Source organism: Somniosus microcephalus, chromosome 4 (assembly GCF_052327205.1).
Source record: "Somniosus microcephalus isolate GS21.2 chromosome 4, FLI_Smic_1.0, whole genome shotgun sequence".
In the NCBI taxonomy this organism is placed as follows: domain Eukaryota; kingdom Metazoa; phylum Chordata; class Chondrichthyes; order Squaliformes; family Somniosidae; genus Somniosus; species Somniosus microcephalus.
The window spans coordinates 185,601,595-185,618,170 of NC_140990.1; the positions used below are offsets into that span (position 1 = coordinate 185,601,595).

The window sequence follows — 16,576 nt, forward strand, 5'->3', positions numbered from 1 at the left end:
AGACTAACGTATAATTAATTAATACAGCAATGTATATTTTGCATATAACATGTAATTAATTACTTAAAATATGATGTACTAGTTAGCTAGAAGGGGAGGAATATGTGGTGTATGCACCTTTAAGAGCAATTATGGTGTATGTGCCTTTAAGAGCCCCAGGTGTGCGTAATGCCGGTAATTGCCACTTGGGCTATATAAGCCCGTGTATTGTGTATATCCTTTAGAAACCCCCCCCCCAGACTTGCTTAGTAAATACCTATGAACCAACTCCTGTCTTCAGTGTCTTTATCTACACACGGACACTACACTGTCTATTTCTGTTTTAAATTTATGTAATGATGTAGCTTCTACAGCTTTTTGGGGCAGCATATTCCATGGACCTACCACCCTCTGAGTGAAGTAGTTCCTCCTCATCTCAGTTTTGAAAGAGCAGCCCCTTATTCTAAGACTATGCCCCCTAGTTCTAGTTTCACCCATCATCGGGAACATCTTCCCCGCATCCACCCGATCCAACCCCTTCACAATCTTATATGTTTCAATAAGATCGCCTCTCATTCTTCTGAACTCCAATGAGTAGAGTCCCAATCTACTCAACCTCTCCTCATATGTCCATCCCCTCATCCCCGGGATTAACCGAGTGAACCTTCTTTGTACTGACTCGAGAGCAAGTATGTCCTTTCTTAAGTATGGACACCAAAACTGTACGCAGTATTCCAGGTGCGGTCTCACCAATACCTTGTACAACTGAAGCAATACCTCCCTATTTTTATATTCTATCCCCCTAGCAATGAAAGCCAACATTCCATTGGCCTTCTTAATCACTTGCTGCACCTGCATACTAACCTTTTGAGTTTCGTGCACCAGGACGCCCAGATCCCTTTGTACTTCAATACTTTCCAGTTTCTTGCCATTAAGATAATAACTTGCTCTACGATTTTTCCTGCCAAAGTGCATAACCTCACACTTTCCAGTATTGTATTCCATCTGCCAAATCTCTGTCCACTTACTTAGCCTGTCTATGTCCCCTTGCAGGTTTTTTATGTCCTCCTCACTCACTACTTTCCCTCCCATCTTAGTATCATCTGCAAACTTTGATATGTTACACTCGGTCCCCTCCTCCAAATCGTTAATATAGATTGTAAAGAGTTGGGGACCCAGCACTGACCCCTGCGGAACACCACTAGTTACTGATTGCCAGTCTGAGAATGAACCATTTATCCCAACTCTCTGCCTTCTGTTAGATAGCCAATCCTCTATCCATGCCAGAATATTACCCCCAATCCCGTGATTTTTTATCTTAAGCAATAATCTTTTGTGTGGCACCTTGTCAAATGCCTTTTGGAAGTCTAAATACACTACGTCCACTGGTTGCCCTTTATCCACCCTATACGTTACTTCCTCAAAGAACTCCAGCAAATTTGTCAAACATGACTTCCCCTTCATAAAACCATGCTGACTTTGTCCTATTAAATTATGATTATCCAAATGTCCTGTTACTGTCTCCTTAATAATGGACTCCAAAATTTTACCTACCACAGATGTTAGGCTAACCGGTCTATAGTTTCCAGCCTTCTGTCTACTGCCCTTTTTAAATAAGGGTGTTACATTAGCAGTTTTCCAGTCTGCCGGGACCTTTGCCACATCCAGGGAGTTTTGGAAAATTATTACCAATGCATCCACAATCCCTACCGCCACTTCCCTCTAGACCCTAGGATGTAAGCCATCAGGTCCAGGTGATTTATCCGCCTTGAGTCCCATTATTTTACCGAGTACCACTTCCTTAGTGATTTTGATCGTGTTTAGCTCCTCCCCCCTTTTAGCCCCCTGTTTGTCCAGTGTTGGGATATTCTTAGTGTCTTCTACTGTAAAGACTGATGTAAAATATTCAGTGTTTTTGCCATCTCCATATTTCCCACCATTAATTTCCCGGTCTCATCCTCTAAGGGACCAACATTTACTTTAGCCACCCTTTTTCTTTTTATATAACTATAAAAACTCTTACTATCTGTTTTTATATTTTTTGCTAATTTACTTTCATAATCTATCTTCCCTTTCTTAATCAATCTTTTTGTCATTTTTTGCTGTCTTTTAAAGTTTTCCCAATCCTCTATCCTCCCACTAGATTTGGCTACCTTATATGCCCTTGTTTTTAGTCGAATACTATCCTTAATTTCTTTACTTAGCCACGGATGGCTGTCTTTTCTTTTACACCCTTTTCTTCTCAGTGGAATATATTTTTTTTGGAAGTTGTAAAATAACTCCTTAAATGTACACCACTGATCATGTATCGTCTTACCCTTTAATCTATTTTCCCAATCCACTCTACTCAATTCCGCTCTCATACCTTCATAGTCTCCTTTATTCAAGCTCAGCACGCTTGTTTGAGATCCAACCTTCTCACCCTCTAATTGAATATGGAATTCAACCATGTTATGGTCACTCATTCCAAGGGGATCCTTTACTAGGAAATTTTTAATTAATCCCGTCTCGTTACACAGGACCAGATCTAAGGTTGCTTGCCCCCTGGTCGGTTCAGTTACATACTGCTCAAGAAACCCATCCCTAATACACTCAATTAACTCATCCTCAAGGCTGCCCTGCCCTATCCCAAGGTACTGAAGCCAATAGCAGCCCCCTAACCCCCATCCCAAGGTACTGAAGCAAATAGCAGCCCCTTTACCCCATTCCATGGTACTGAGGCCAATAGCAGCCCAATTACCCCATTCCAAGGTACTGAGGCCAATAACAGCCCCCTTACCCCATCCCAAGGTACTGAGGCCAATAGCAGCCCCCTAACCCCCATCGCAAGGTACTGAGGCCAATAGGAATCCCTTACCCGCACCCCTGGCCAGGGCATTACGAGTAAAACCGCTTCCCCTCCCCAACCCGCCTCCAGGACCGAGAGCAACCCCCACTAACCCGGGCACTCACCTCCGTCTCCCCGTTCTCCATTTCGCTTTCCCGTTGCTGTGGCAGCCCAGACCTTCGAGGTCATCGCCTTCCGCCGTCTACTTCCGGGCCACGGCACCACACGTCAATCATCAGGGGTGGGCAGTGTCGGGGCCACTGATTGGTGCTCGGTTGCAGCCGTAGCACGGAGGGGGCGGGGCCAGGACTGTGATTGACAGCTGTGCTGGGAACAGCGGCAACGTCCTGTTTCCACGGCCCGTCAGTGACACTAACATTATAACAAATGCTACAACCAAATATACTGTCATAATAATTGGAGCATTAACGTACCATAATCATTTGGGGATTAACATGATTGGGTAATTAATGTACTGTAATCATTGGGGGATGAATGTATTACGTAGGATATACGGCACAGAAACAGGCCATTCGGCCCAACCAGTCCATGTAATCATTGGGGGGTGAATGTATTGTAATCATTGGGGGATTAACCTATTATAATCATTGGGAGATTAATGTATTGTAATCATTGGGGGATTCATGTATGGTAATCATTGGGGAATTAACGTATTGTAATCATTGGGGAATTAACATATTGTAATCATTAAGGGATTAATGTTTGTAATCATTGGGGAATTAACATATTGTAATCATTGGGGGATTAACATATTGTAATTGGGGGATTAACGTATTGTAATTGGGGGATTAACGTACTGTAATCATTGGGGGATAATGCACTGTATCAATTGGGCGAAAATGTAATGTAATAATTGAGAAATAATGCACTCGAACAATTGGGAATTAACATACTATAATATTTAGGGGATTAATATACAGTAATAACTGGGGAGAATATATTGTAATAATTCATGGATTAATACTAATTAGTGGATTAACATACTGTAATAGAGGATTAACATACTGTAATTGGGTGATAAGGTACTGTAATAATTGGGGGCTATGTAATCATTGGGGCATTAATGTAATTGGGGGGAAATATCCTGTAACAATTGGGGGATAAAGTACTGTAATAAATGGGGCCATAATGTGCTGTAATAATTGGGGATTAGCACTTTAAAAATTAAAGATAATGTACTGTAATTGGGGATTGACATACTATAATTGGGGGAATAATGTACTGTAATCATTGGGGATTATGTGCAGTAAAAATTGGGTGTTAATATACTGTAACATGGGTTAATGTACTGTAATTATTATGGGAATAATGTATTGTACTGATTGGGGGAGTAGCACACTAATTAATAATTGGGGAATAATGTACTGTAATGACTGGGGGGCAATGTACCGTAATCTCTGGGGTTAATGTACTGTAATCTCTGGTGTTAATGTACTGTAATCTCTGGGGTTAATGTACTGTAATCTCTGGTGTTAATGTACTGAAATCTCTGGGGTTAATGCACTGTAAACACTGGGGTTAATGTACTGTAATCTCTGGGGTTAATGCACTGTAATCTCTGGGGTTAATGCACTGTAATCTCGGGTTAATGTACTGTAATCTCTGGGGTTAATGCACTGTAATCTCTGGGGTTAATGCACTGGAATCTCTGGGGTTAATGCACTGTAATCTCTGGGGTTAATGCACTGTAATCTCTGGGGTTAATGCACTGGAATCTCTGGGGTTAATGTACTGTAATCTCTGGGGTTAATGCACTGTAAACGCTGGGGTTAATGTACTGTAATCTCTGGGGTTAATGCACTGTAATCTCTGGGGTTAATGCACTGTAATCTCGGGTTAATGTACTGTAATCTCTGGGGTTAATGCACTGTAATCTCTGGGGTTAATGCACTGGAATCTCTGGGGTTAATGCACTGTAATCTCTGGGGTTAATGCACTGTAATCTCTGGGGTTAATGCACTGGAATCTCTGGGGTTAATGTACTGTAATCTCTGGGGTTAATGCACTGTAAACGCTGGGGTTAATGTACTGTAATCTCTGGGGTTAATGCACTGTAATCTCTGGGGTTAATGCACTGTAATCTCTGGGGTTAATGCACTGTAATCTCTGGGGTTAATGCACTGTAATCTCTGGAGTTAATGTACTGTAATCTCTGGGGTTAATGCACTGTAAACGCTGGGGTTAATGCACTGTAGACTCTGGGGTTAATGTACTGTAATCTCTGGGGTTAATGCACTGTAATCTCTGGGGTTAATGCACTGTAAACTCTGGGGTTAATGTACTGTAATCTCTGGGGTTAATGTACTGTAATCTCTGGGGTTAATGCACTGTAATCTCTGGGGTTAATGCACTGTAAACTCTGGGGTTAATGTACTGTAATCTCTGGGGTTAATGCACTGTAAACTCTGGGGTTAATGTACCGTAATCTCTGGGGTTAATGCACTGTAATCTCTGGGGCTAATGCACTGTAATCTCTGGGGTTAATGTACTGTAATCTCTGGGGTTAATGTACTGTAATCTCTGGGGTTAATGCACTGTAAACTCTGGAGTTAATGTACCGTAATCTCTGGGGTTAATGCACTGTAAACTCTGGGGTTAATATACCGTAATCTCTGGGGTTAATGCACTGTAATCGCTGGGGTTAATGTACTGTGATCTCTGGGGTTAATGTACTGTAATCTCTGGGGTTAATGCATTGTAAACTCTGGGGTTAATGTACTGTAATCTCTGGGGTTAATGCACTGTAATCTCTGGGGCTAATGTACTGTAATCTCTGGGGTTAATGCACTGTAAACTCGGGTTAATGCACTGTAAACTCTGGGGTTAATGTACTGTAATCTGGGGTTAATGCACTGTAATCTCTGGGGATAATGCACTGTAAACTCTGGGGTTGATGTACTGCAATCTCTGGGGTTAATGCACTGTAATCTCTGGGGTTAATGTACTGTAATCTCTGGGGTTAATGCACTGTAAACTCTGGGGTTAATGTACCGTAATCTCTGGGGTTAATGCACTGTAATCTCTGGGGTTAATGTACTGTAATCTCTGGGGTTAATGCACTGTAAACTCTGGGGTTAATGTACCGTAATCTCTGGGGTTAATGCACTGTAATCTCTGGGGTTAATGCACTGTAATCTCTGGGGTTAATGCACTGTAATCTCTGGGGTTAATGCACTGTAAACTCTAGGGTTAATGTACTGTAATCTCTGGGGTTAATGCACTGTAATCTCTGGGGTTAATGCACTGTAAACTCTGGGGTTAATGTAATGTAATCTCTGGGGTTAATGTACTGTAATCTCTGGGGTTAATGCACTGTAAACTCTGGGGTTAATGTACTGTAATCTCGGGTTAATGCACTGTAATCTCTGGGGTTAATGCACTGTAATCTCTGGGGTTAATGCACTGTAAACTCTGGGGTTAATGTACTGTAAACTCTGGGGTTAATGTACTGTAATCTCTGGGGTTAATGTACTGTAATCTCTGGGGTTAATGCACTGTAATCTCTGGGGTTAATGTACTGTAATCTCTGGGGTTAATGCACTGTAAACTCTGGGGTTAATGCACTGTAATGAATGGGAGATAATGCACACTCTGGAACTGGGGAAACATCAAGCTGTCTCGGAATCTGGCTGATGTCTCACTCAGTGCAAATGCGCCCCCCACCCCCCTCACTTGAGAGTCGATCCATCACAGGATGAAGGAACAAACCCACACACTTATTCTCCATGGTCTTTGTGGCTGCATCAATCATAGTGAAACACAACATCGTGTCAGTATTGCTCAACTCTGTGCCTGGAAGTATATATCTGGCTGGTGCGTGAATACTGGTGTGTTGCGGTGGTTTAACTGTGATTTACCCCTGGTGTACGTATGAGGGTTGAAGGCAACTTAGCCCTGGTATCAGTACTGAGAATGGGTTGTACTTACCCACCATCCCAGGCAATGTGGTATTCATTTAGACTTATTCTTGGGATGTGGGCAGTGCTGGCAAGGCCTCATTTATTGCCCATCCTCAGTTTCCCTGAGAAGGGGGTGATGGGCCCTCTCCTTGTAGTGATAGTGCTCCCCTGATGGTGTTGGGTAAGGAATTCCAGGATATTGACCCAGCGACGGTGAAGGAACGGTGATACATGTCCAAGTCAGGATGGTGTATGATTTAGAGGAAAACGTAGAGGTGATGGTGTTCCCATGATATTGCTGCTATTGTCCTTCTAGGTGGTAGAGGTCACAGGGGAGGGAGGTGCTGCTGAAGTAACCTTAGCGAGTTGCTGCAGTGCATCCTGTAGATAATACACACTGCCGCCATGGTGCACCGGTGATGGAGGGTGTGGATATTGAGTCCAGTGGCAGGGCACTGATGAAGTGAACTGCTCTGTCCTGAGAGTTGTTGCAGCTGTAATCTCTCAATCTTTCCTGTTGTCAGCCCAGGCAAGAGCCAGTGACTTCAGGAGAGGAAAGGAGGAAACTGGGAAAAGGATTCAAAAGTGAAACAGGAAATGTTATAGGAAGTGAAGAAAAGGAGGGAAGAACGATGAACGTAGTCTCACAGCTCATCACAAGTAAAACAGACAACCAACAGAGTGAAACCAACAATTGTGACTTTATTATTTACTATGCAATATTTATACAGTATCTTTAACACACCCATAGGATATTTCTCACTATAATACATGGCTCCCTACGTAACTGCACCTAGGTTTTTTAAATTACTTTTTTGGTGTGAATTCTGCAGTCATCAGGGCAAAGTCAGTCAGCTCTGAAAAATTTCCATTTCAGCCAACTAGTGTCAGCATCAATAACTCCCAGGAGAGATACACGGAGTAAAGTTCTACACTGACCCATCAAATACTCCCAGGGCAGGTACAGCACAGGTTAGAAACCAAGTCCATTTCCCACCAAACGACTCACCCACCGCCGACACCCCATGGAGAAGGAATTAAGCACCCGTGTCTGAATCGAGCCAAGCTGCTGGCACCCAATGTGGCTCAGCCTGAGCTCCCCTTACAGCACAGAGTAGTTGCAGGCAGGTGTCCGAGAGCTCATCGTTCACAATCACATAGTCAAACAGGTGTCCAAAGTAGTCCAGCATCGTCTCCGATACATCCTCCATCTCCTGTAAATCTTCCTCCTGTTAACACAAAATAGGACAGTGATACAGAGAGAGAGAGAGAGAAAGTGATAGAGAGAGAGAGACAGTGATAGAGGGAGACAGTGATACTGGGAGAGAGAAAGGGAGAGTGATACAGGGAGTGAGAGAGAGCACGAGGGACTCTTATACAGGTAGAGAGAGCGAGGGACTGGTACAGGGAGCGAGAGTGGCCCCGGTATTTACGGAGTGGGGGTGCTGTATTACGTTCAGGTCCTGACAAATTTAAAGGCAGGACCAGATTAACATTTTTTGTCTCTGTTTCTCGGCCGCAGCCAGCCAGATTGAGAGGCTGCCTGGCTGTCGGTCATGTAGACATGCGGCACCGGGCCGCAGCCGGGGAGCGGAGAGGAGAGAGGGATAGGAAAGGCCGGAGAGATCAGAGGCTGGAGGGGGGTGGTGGAGATCGGAAAGGCCAGGGGGGTGGTGGAGTTCGGAAAGACCGGGGTGGGGAGGGAAAATCGGAAGGGTCGGGTGGACATTGTGGTTTGGCGGGCCAATCGCGTGGTTTGTGGAGGGTGGGGGAAGGTGGGGTGGCCTGATTGTGGGGGTACGATCGTGTGGATGGAGGAGGGTCTGATCGTGGGACGGGTCAGCTGAACACATGAGTGGTTTACAGGTTTGCCCGGGGGGGGGGGGGGGAGCAGTCCTGGCCCACAAGTAGTGCTGGAAAGACACTTACCTGCTGGATCCAGCAGTCCTCGCCTCCCTTCAGCTGCTGGGTTTCCTGAGGCCTGGGAAACCCGGCCAGCCAGGAATAAACCTGAAATGGAGGTAAAATGTGAGGCACACAGCCTCATTAAAATATTTAAATGTACAACCCCCCCGTCCCGCCGCCATTAAAACCGGAAGTGGGTGGGTTCGAGATGGGTCGGGACGGAGGTTTGTTTAATGGGTTTGTAACTGTAGGGAGAAGATTGCTGAAGTACCCCAGTTTAATGGGGACTGTAACTACAGGTTTCTGAGGTACCAGAGTTTAATGGTACCTGTAATTAATGTGAGAAGATCGCCGAGGTACCTTTGTTCAATGTGCTTGCAACTACAGCGAGAAGCCCAGAAACCCCTTTCATCCCGGAGAGTTGATTTCAAAATCCCTCCTAATGGTGAAGTGCCAACAAATTGGGATTGTAACATGGAAAGGTTATTTAAATCCTGCTGTAGTTCCACTGCCACGGAGAACCCACCTTGAAGGACCTGTTTACATAATATTCGGTGATGATACGGCTGTGCACTCGTGTCAGCTGCAGACGACTGATGCTTGGAGGTTTGATAAATATGATGAAGGGCTTTAGCTCCTTTGTTCGTGCCTCTGGAATTCTCTGTGTGAACAAAGATGTACTAAAGTGAAGTGAAAGTGAATCTATCCTGTACCAGTAAACCTAACCTGTACTGGTGATTCTCCACTCCCACTCGCCCGGCCCGACACTCCACTCACCCAGCCCGACATTCCAGTCATGTGAGGTCTGACCTGTGCACTGTAAAGCCCCACCATAACCTCTGTAGATTTATACGGCACTTATTTGGCTAATATAGAATCATACAGCACAGAATGAGGCCATTCAGCCTACCATGCCTGTGCTGGCTTTTTGAAAGAGCTATCTGTAAAACTGACTGTAAAAGCTTTTATAGATATGTGAAGAGAAAAAGATTGGTGAAGTCAAGCGTAGGTCCCTTGCAGTCAGAATCAGGGGAATTTATAATGGGGAACAAAGAAATGGCTGACCAATTAAATACATACTTTGGTTCTGTCTTCACAAAGAAGGACACAAATAACCTGCCAAAGATGTCGGGGAACATAGGGTCTAATGACAGGGAGGAACTGATAGAAATTAGTATTTGTAGGGAAATGGTGTTAGGGAAATTGATGGGATTGAGGGCCAATAAATCCCCAGGGCCTGATAATCTACATCCTAGGGTACTTAAGGAAGTGGCCCTAGAAATAGTAGATGCATTGCGGGTCATCTTCCAAAATTCGATAGACTCTGGAACAGTACCCATGGATTGGCGGGTAGCTAATGTTACCCCACTGTTCAAAAAGGGTGGTAGAGAGAAAATGGGGAATTACAGACCGGTAAGCCTGACATCGGTAGTGGGGAAAATGCTAGAGTCCATTATGAAGGATGTAATAGCAGAGCACTTGGAAAAAAGTGACCGGATCGGACAAAGTCAACATGGATTTACAAAAGGTAAATCGTGCTTGACTAATCCACTGGAATTTTTTGAGGATGTAACTGGTAAAATAGATAAGGGAGAACCAGTGGATGTGGTGTATTTGTATTTTTAAAAGGCTTTCGATAAGGTCCCGCATAAGAGATTAGCGTGTAAAATTAAGGCACATGGGATTGGGGGCAAGGTATTGACTTGGATAGAGAACTGGTTGGCAGACAGAAAGCAAAGAGTTAGAATAAACGGCTCTCCGAGTGGCAGGCAGTGACTAGTGGGGTACCGCAGGGATCGGTCCTTGGACTCCAGCTATTCACAATATATATTAATGATCTGGATGAGGGAGCTAGATGTAATATCTCCAAGTTTGCAGACGACACAAAGCTGGGTGGGCGTGTGTGCTGTGAGGAGGATACCGAGAAACTCCAGGATGATTTGGACAGGTTGGGTGATTGGGCAGAAGCATGGCAGATGCAATATAACGTGGATAAATGCGAGGTTATCCACTTTGGTGTCAAAAACAGGAAGGCATTTGACAAGGTGCCACACAAAAGATTATTGCTTAAGATAAAAAATCACAGGATTGGGGGTAATATTCTGGCATGGATAGAGGATTGGCTATCTAACAGAAGGCAGAGAGTTGGGATAAATGGTTCATTCTCAGACTGGCAATCAGTAACTAGTGGTGTACCGCAGGGGTCAGTACTGGGTCCCCAACTCTTTACAATCTATATTAACAATTTGGAGGAGGGGACCAAGTGTAACATATCAAAGTTTGCAGATGATACTAAGATGGGAGGGAAAGTAGTGAGTGAGGAGGACATAAAAAACCTGCAAGGGGACATAGACAGGCTAAGTAAGTGGGCAGAGATTTGGCAGATGGAATACAATACTGGAAAGTGTGAGGTTATGCACTTTGGCAGGAAAAATCGTAGAGCAAGTTATTATCTTAATGGCAAGAAACTGGAAAGTACTGAAGTACAAAGGAATCTGGGGGTCCTGGTGCACGAAACTCAAAAGGTTAGTATGCAGGTGCAGCAAGTGATTAAGAAGGCCAATGGAATGTTGGCTTTCATTGCTAGGGGGATAGAATATAAAAATAGGGAGGTATTGCTTCAGTTGTACAAGGTATTGGTGAGACCGCACCTGGAATACTGCGTACAGTTTTGGTGTCCATACTTAAGAAAGGACATACTTGCTCTCGAGTCAGTACAAAGAAGGTTCACTCGGTTAATCCCGGGGATGAGGGGATGGACATATGAGGAGAGGTTGAGTAGATTGGGACTCTACTCATTGGAGTTCAGAAGAATGAGAGGCGATCTTATTGAAACATATAAGATTGTGAAGGGGTTGGATCGGGTGGATGCGGGGAGGATGTTCCCGATGATGGGTGAAACTAGAACTAGGGGGCATAGTCTTAGAATAAGGGGCTGCTCTTTCAAAACTGAGATGAGGAGGAACTACTTCACTCAGAGGGTGGTAGGTCCATGGAATATGCTGCCCCAAAAGCTGTAGAAGCTACATCATTACATAAATTTAAAACAGAAATAGACAGTTTCCTAGATGTAAAGGGAATTAAGGGTTACGGGGAGCGGGCATGAATTTGGACATGAGTCTAGGTTCGGATCGGTCATGGCCCTGTGGGTAGCGGAGCGGGCCCAGGGGCCGTGTAGTCTGATCCTGCTCCTATTTCGTGTGTCTAATTCTGTTAGATTCAGGAGATGGTTCTGTGATAGTGGATTGGCAGTTAGGATCAGATCAGCCATGATCTTATTGAATGGCAGAGCAGGCTCGAGGGGCCGATTGGCCTACTCCTGCTCCTATTTCTTATGTTCTTATAAGTAGTTCATAGCCTATCTAATAGAGGGAAGTGCTGATTGGTGGGTAGCTGTTGAGTGTTTCTTGTTAAGTTTTAAGTTTATTTCTGCTAAATTACCTCCATAGTCTGGTAAATAGAGGCATGGCAGGGCAGCTCAGTCCAGTGATTTGCACATCCTGTGCCAAGTGGGATATCCTGGACGCTTTTTGCGGTCTGGACGACCACGTGTGCAGGAAGTGTCGCCAACTGCAGCAACTTGAGCGACATCTGGAGTCACTACAGTGCATCCGCGAGGCTGTGAAATACTTGGAAAGCACGTTTCTAGAAGTGGTCACCTCGCAGCCTCAGAATGTGCAGGCAGAGAGGGAATGGGTGACCGCCAGACAGAGAAGGAGGACCAGGCAGGTAGGGCAGGAATCCCCGGAGTGCATCTCGCTGACTAACCAGTTCACAGTTCTGGAAACTTGTGGGGGTGATGGCTCCTCTGGGGAGAGCAGCCAAGGGCACGGCACCATGGGAGGCTCAGCTGCACGGGGGGGAGGAAGAAGAGTGGAAGAGCAATAGTGGTAGGGGATTCATTGGTTTGGGGAACAGATAGGCGTTTCTGTGGATGCAGACGTGACTCCAGGATGGTATATTGCCTCCCTGGTTCCAGGGTCAAGGATATCACTGAGCGGCTGCAGGACACTCTAAGGGGGGAGGGGGAGTAGCCAGAGGTCATTGTCCATATCGATACCAACGACATAGGCAGAAAGAGGGATGAGGTCCTGCAGGCAGAGTTTAGGGAGCTAGGAGAGAGATTAAAAAGCAGGACCTCAAAGGTAGTAATCTCCGGATTACTCCCGGTGCCACGTGCTAGTGAGTACAGGAATAGGAGGATAGAACAGATGAATGCGTGGCTGGAGAGATGGTGCAGGAGGGAGGGCTTTATATTCCTGAGGCATTGGAACCATTTCTGGGGAAGGTGGGACCTGTACAAGCCGGATGGGTTACACCTCAACAGAGCCGGGACCAATATTCTCACAGGTAGGTTTGCTAGTGCTGTTGGGTGGGTTTAAACTAGCTTGGCAGGGAGATGGGCACCGGCATATAGGAGTAGCAAAGAGGAATAAGGTGCATAAAAAAGTGAGTGTGTTGGATAGTACTAGAGAAGGAAGTAGTACTAGAGGCGGAAGTAGTATCATATTAGATAGGAGCAGACTAAGAAAGACTACGAAAAATTCAAAATGGGTTTAGAATGCATGTACGTAAACGCACAAAGTGTGGTGAATAAGGTTGGTGAGCTACAAGCACAATTAGCCATGTGGCAATAATGGAAACGTGGCTTAAAAACGGTGAGGACTGGGCACTTAACACTCAAGGATACAAGGTGTTCAGAAAAGGTAGGGAAGGAAAAAAGGGAGGTGGGGTGGCAGTGCTGATTAAGGAAGACATTGTAGTGTTGGAAAGGGAGGATGTTCTTGAGGGGACAAGGACAGAATCCATTTGGTTAGAGTTGAGGAGCAAAAAGGGTATGATCACACTATTGGGGTATTCTACAGGCCTCCAAATAGTGAGAGGAAGGTAGAGGAGCAAATCTGCAGGGAAATCGCAGAGATATGCAAGAGCTATAGAGTGGTGATATTGTGGGACTTTAATTACCCAAATATCGATTGGGATAATGCTAGGGTAAAGGGAAAGGAGGGGGAGGAATTTCTGAAATGTGTTCAGGAGAATATCCTTGACCAGTATGTTCTTGGCCCAACTAGGAAGGAGGCATTGCTGGATCTGGTGCTGGAGAATGAGGTGGGCCAGGTCGACCAAGTGTCTGTGGGAGAACACTTGGGTACGAGTGATCATCGTATCATAAGATTTAGATTAGCAATGGAGAGGAGCAAGGAACAATCTAGAGTGGAACTTCTAAACTGGAATAGGGCTAATTTCAATGGGATGCGAAAGGATCTAGCCAGAGTAAAATGGAACCAAAGACTGACAGGAAAAACTGTAACGGAACAATGGGTGATCTTTAAGGAGGAGATGTTCCAAGTACAGGCTAGGTAAATTCCAACAAGAGGGAAGGGTAAGGGAACCAAAGCAAGGGCTCCTTGGATGATGAGGGAGATAGAAGATGTTGAAACAAAAAAAGAGGGTGTATGATGAATGTCAGGTGAATTCTTCAAGGGAGAACCAGACCAAATACAATAAGTTGAGAGGGGAAGTGAAGATGAAAATAAGATTGGCAAAGAGAGAATATGAGAGTAGAATGGCGGTTAACATAAAAGTGAACCCAAAAATCTTCTACCGGCATGTAAACAGTAAGCGGGTAGTAAGAGGCGGAGTGGGGCCTATTAGAGACAAAGAAGGTGATATATGCTTAGAGGCGCAGGGCAAGGCTAGCATACTCAATGAGTACTTTGTATTGATGTTTACAAAAAACAGCCGTTCTGACTCCAGACCCACACCAATGTGGTTGACTCTTACCTGCCCTCTGAAAAGGCCTAGTAAGCCACTCAATTGTATCAAAAACCACTACAAAAAGCTATAATCCACACAGTCTGCAGCGGTACAAGCAGGCGGCTCACCACCACCTTCTCAAGGGCAATAAATGCCAGCGATGCCCACATCCCGTGAATGAATTTTAAAAAAGCTTCCACCACCTTTTCAAGTAGAGCGTTCCAGATCCCAGCAACTCTTTGAGTGATGTTGATGGGGTTAGATGAAGAGGGGTGGGAGAAGGCTCATGTGGAGCATAAACACCAGCATGGACCTGTTGGGCCGAATGGCCTGTTTCTGTACAGTAACCTCTATGTAAAGGTAAAGTTTCTAATATAGATGGCAACAGAAGAGTAAGGGGATAGGTTGAAGTGGGACCTGGTGATAAAAATAAAGCCACCCATCATAACAGTTAAGGTTGGGTGTTGTGGAATGTGTATTTGGCTGCTATCACATATTTCAAAGTATTTACAATTAATCTGTGTTATTAAATACTAATGAGCTGCAACAAAGTGGGCTGTGGGCTTTTATGTCAAGGTTTGACCAGAACAGGGCCAGTTGACCAAGTTGACCATTGCAGAATAGTCCAGCAATTCTCCACCCTTCCGTTGGTACCTGAACACTTACTCGTGGTTCCAGGTCAATCACGCAAATTAACCCTGAATCCAGAATCAAGCGCACAGCCTCCCTGCTGGTGCCGTACAGATGGCCTTTGTACTCCCCGTACTCCAGGAACCTGTGGTGAGAAGGAGACCCTTCACAAACAGAACGATATCGGTTTCAGCTTTCATCAATCTTTCATAATCAATGTTTGCCTGTCAGAATGAAGGAGACCAGAGACTCTTTTTCATATGAGGTCTTGGGTACACAGCACAGTGCTCCTTTAACCAGCTCCCGTGTTCACCCTTTAGTACCCTAAATCTCCCATCGAAGCTCATTCCTCTAGTACATTAACTCTCCCATCGAAGCCCCTTCCTCTGGTACATTAACTCTCCCATTGAAGCCCCTCCCTCTGGTACATTAACACTGTTTTATTTGATAAGTGGAGCTCTTGACCGTTAGGGGTATATACTGGTCCTGTATTAAGCTAAATACTTCTTTGAACACCTCCCAGTGTTCATCTGTAGTTTTACCCGATAACAGTTTTGACCAGTTTGCTGTCGTCAGTCTCTGTCTCATCCCGTTAAAGTTAGCCTTACCAAAATCTAGAATCTTAGTAACTGTGCTAAGTTTCTTCTTTTCAAATCTAACATTGAATTCAATCATATTAAGATCACTGTTAGATAAATGTTCCCTTACTGTTAGATTATTAACTAAGTCTGGCTGATTACTCATTAATAAATCTAATATGGCCTGCCCTCTTGTTGGCTCTCGAACATATTGCTCCAGTAAACTATCTTGAATGCATGCAAGAAATTCACCACCTTTCTGACTTGAGCTACTCTGCTCTTCCTAATCTATATAAAAATTAAAAAGTGTCCCATTTAAACAACTCTGATTTTGCTGCAAGCCTCTCCAATCTCTGAATTAATACATTTTGACATTTCATTGCTGCTATCAGGTGCCTGTAGACAACTAACATTACAGTTAAGTCCTCTCTTATTCCTCAAGTCGAACCATAGAGACGCCACTGATTGCTTTCTCTTTAATCAATAAGGCTACCCCTCCTCCTTTTCCAGTTTCCCTATCCTTTCTAAAGACTTTATAACCTAGAATATTTAACTCACAATTATGACCAGCTTGCAACCATGTCTCAGTAATGGCCACCATGTCATAACCTCTAAGCTGTATTTGAGCCTCTAATTCACTCAATTAACTTCTTATACTCCGTGCGTTGATGTATAAAACTCTTATTTGGGCAAGAGAGCCTAACCTGTCCTTTTACCTTGATTATGTCATTCTCACACCATTTAACACAATATGTTTCTTATTTGTCACTCCTGATGTAACTACTTTAGTTATTTTAGTATTCCCTTCACCTGGAGTATCTTTATCATTGTTTGTGACCTGAACTTTGCTCTTATTCTTTTTTTAATCTTTGAACTATCATTTTTACTATTGTTTCTGACTGAGCCCTCCCCTATTTATTAGTTTAAAGTGTTTTTTACCACCCAATTTATCCTTTCCACTAGGACCTTGGTCCCAGCCC

The 16,576-nt window shown here is 44.3% G+C and overlaps 2 protein-coding genes across 7 annotated transcripts in view; both read right to left on the reverse strand.

Moving 5' to 3' along the window:
* LOC147120071 (transmembrane protein 237-like) overlaps positions 1–3,133 on the reverse strand; it is a 91,988-nt gene extending 88,855 nt beyond the window's left edge. The window contains exon 1 of the mRNA XM_085985607.1: positions 2,932–3,133. Coding sequence (XP_085841733.1) covers positions 2,932–2,952 — 21 coding nt within the window. The 5' untranslated portion in view covers positions 2,953–3,133. The remainder of the gene's footprint in view (positions 1–2,931) is intronic.
* Positions 3,134–7,408: 4,275 nt separating this feature from the next.
* LOC147120072 (MAGUK p55 subfamily member 4-like) overlaps positions 7,409–16,576 on the reverse strand; it is a 391,734-nt gene continuing 382,566 nt past the window's right edge. For 5 of the 6 annotated variants that reach the window (XM_085985616.1, XM_085985614.1, XM_085985613.1 and 2 more), the window contains 4 exons: positions 15,055–15,163; positions 9,158–9,292; positions 8,656–8,736; positions 7,409–7,955 (listed from right to left, as the gene is read on the reverse strand). In XM_085985616.1, the coding sequence (XP_085841742.1) occupies positions 7,764–7,955; positions 8,656–8,736; positions 9,158–9,292; positions 15,055–15,163 (517 nt within the window). In that variant the 3' untranslated portion in view covers positions 7,409–7,763. The remainder of the gene's footprint in view (positions 7,956–8,655; positions 8,737–9,157; positions 9,293–15,054; positions 15,164–16,576) is intronic. The other variant, XM_085985615.1, reaches the window with a different exon arrangement.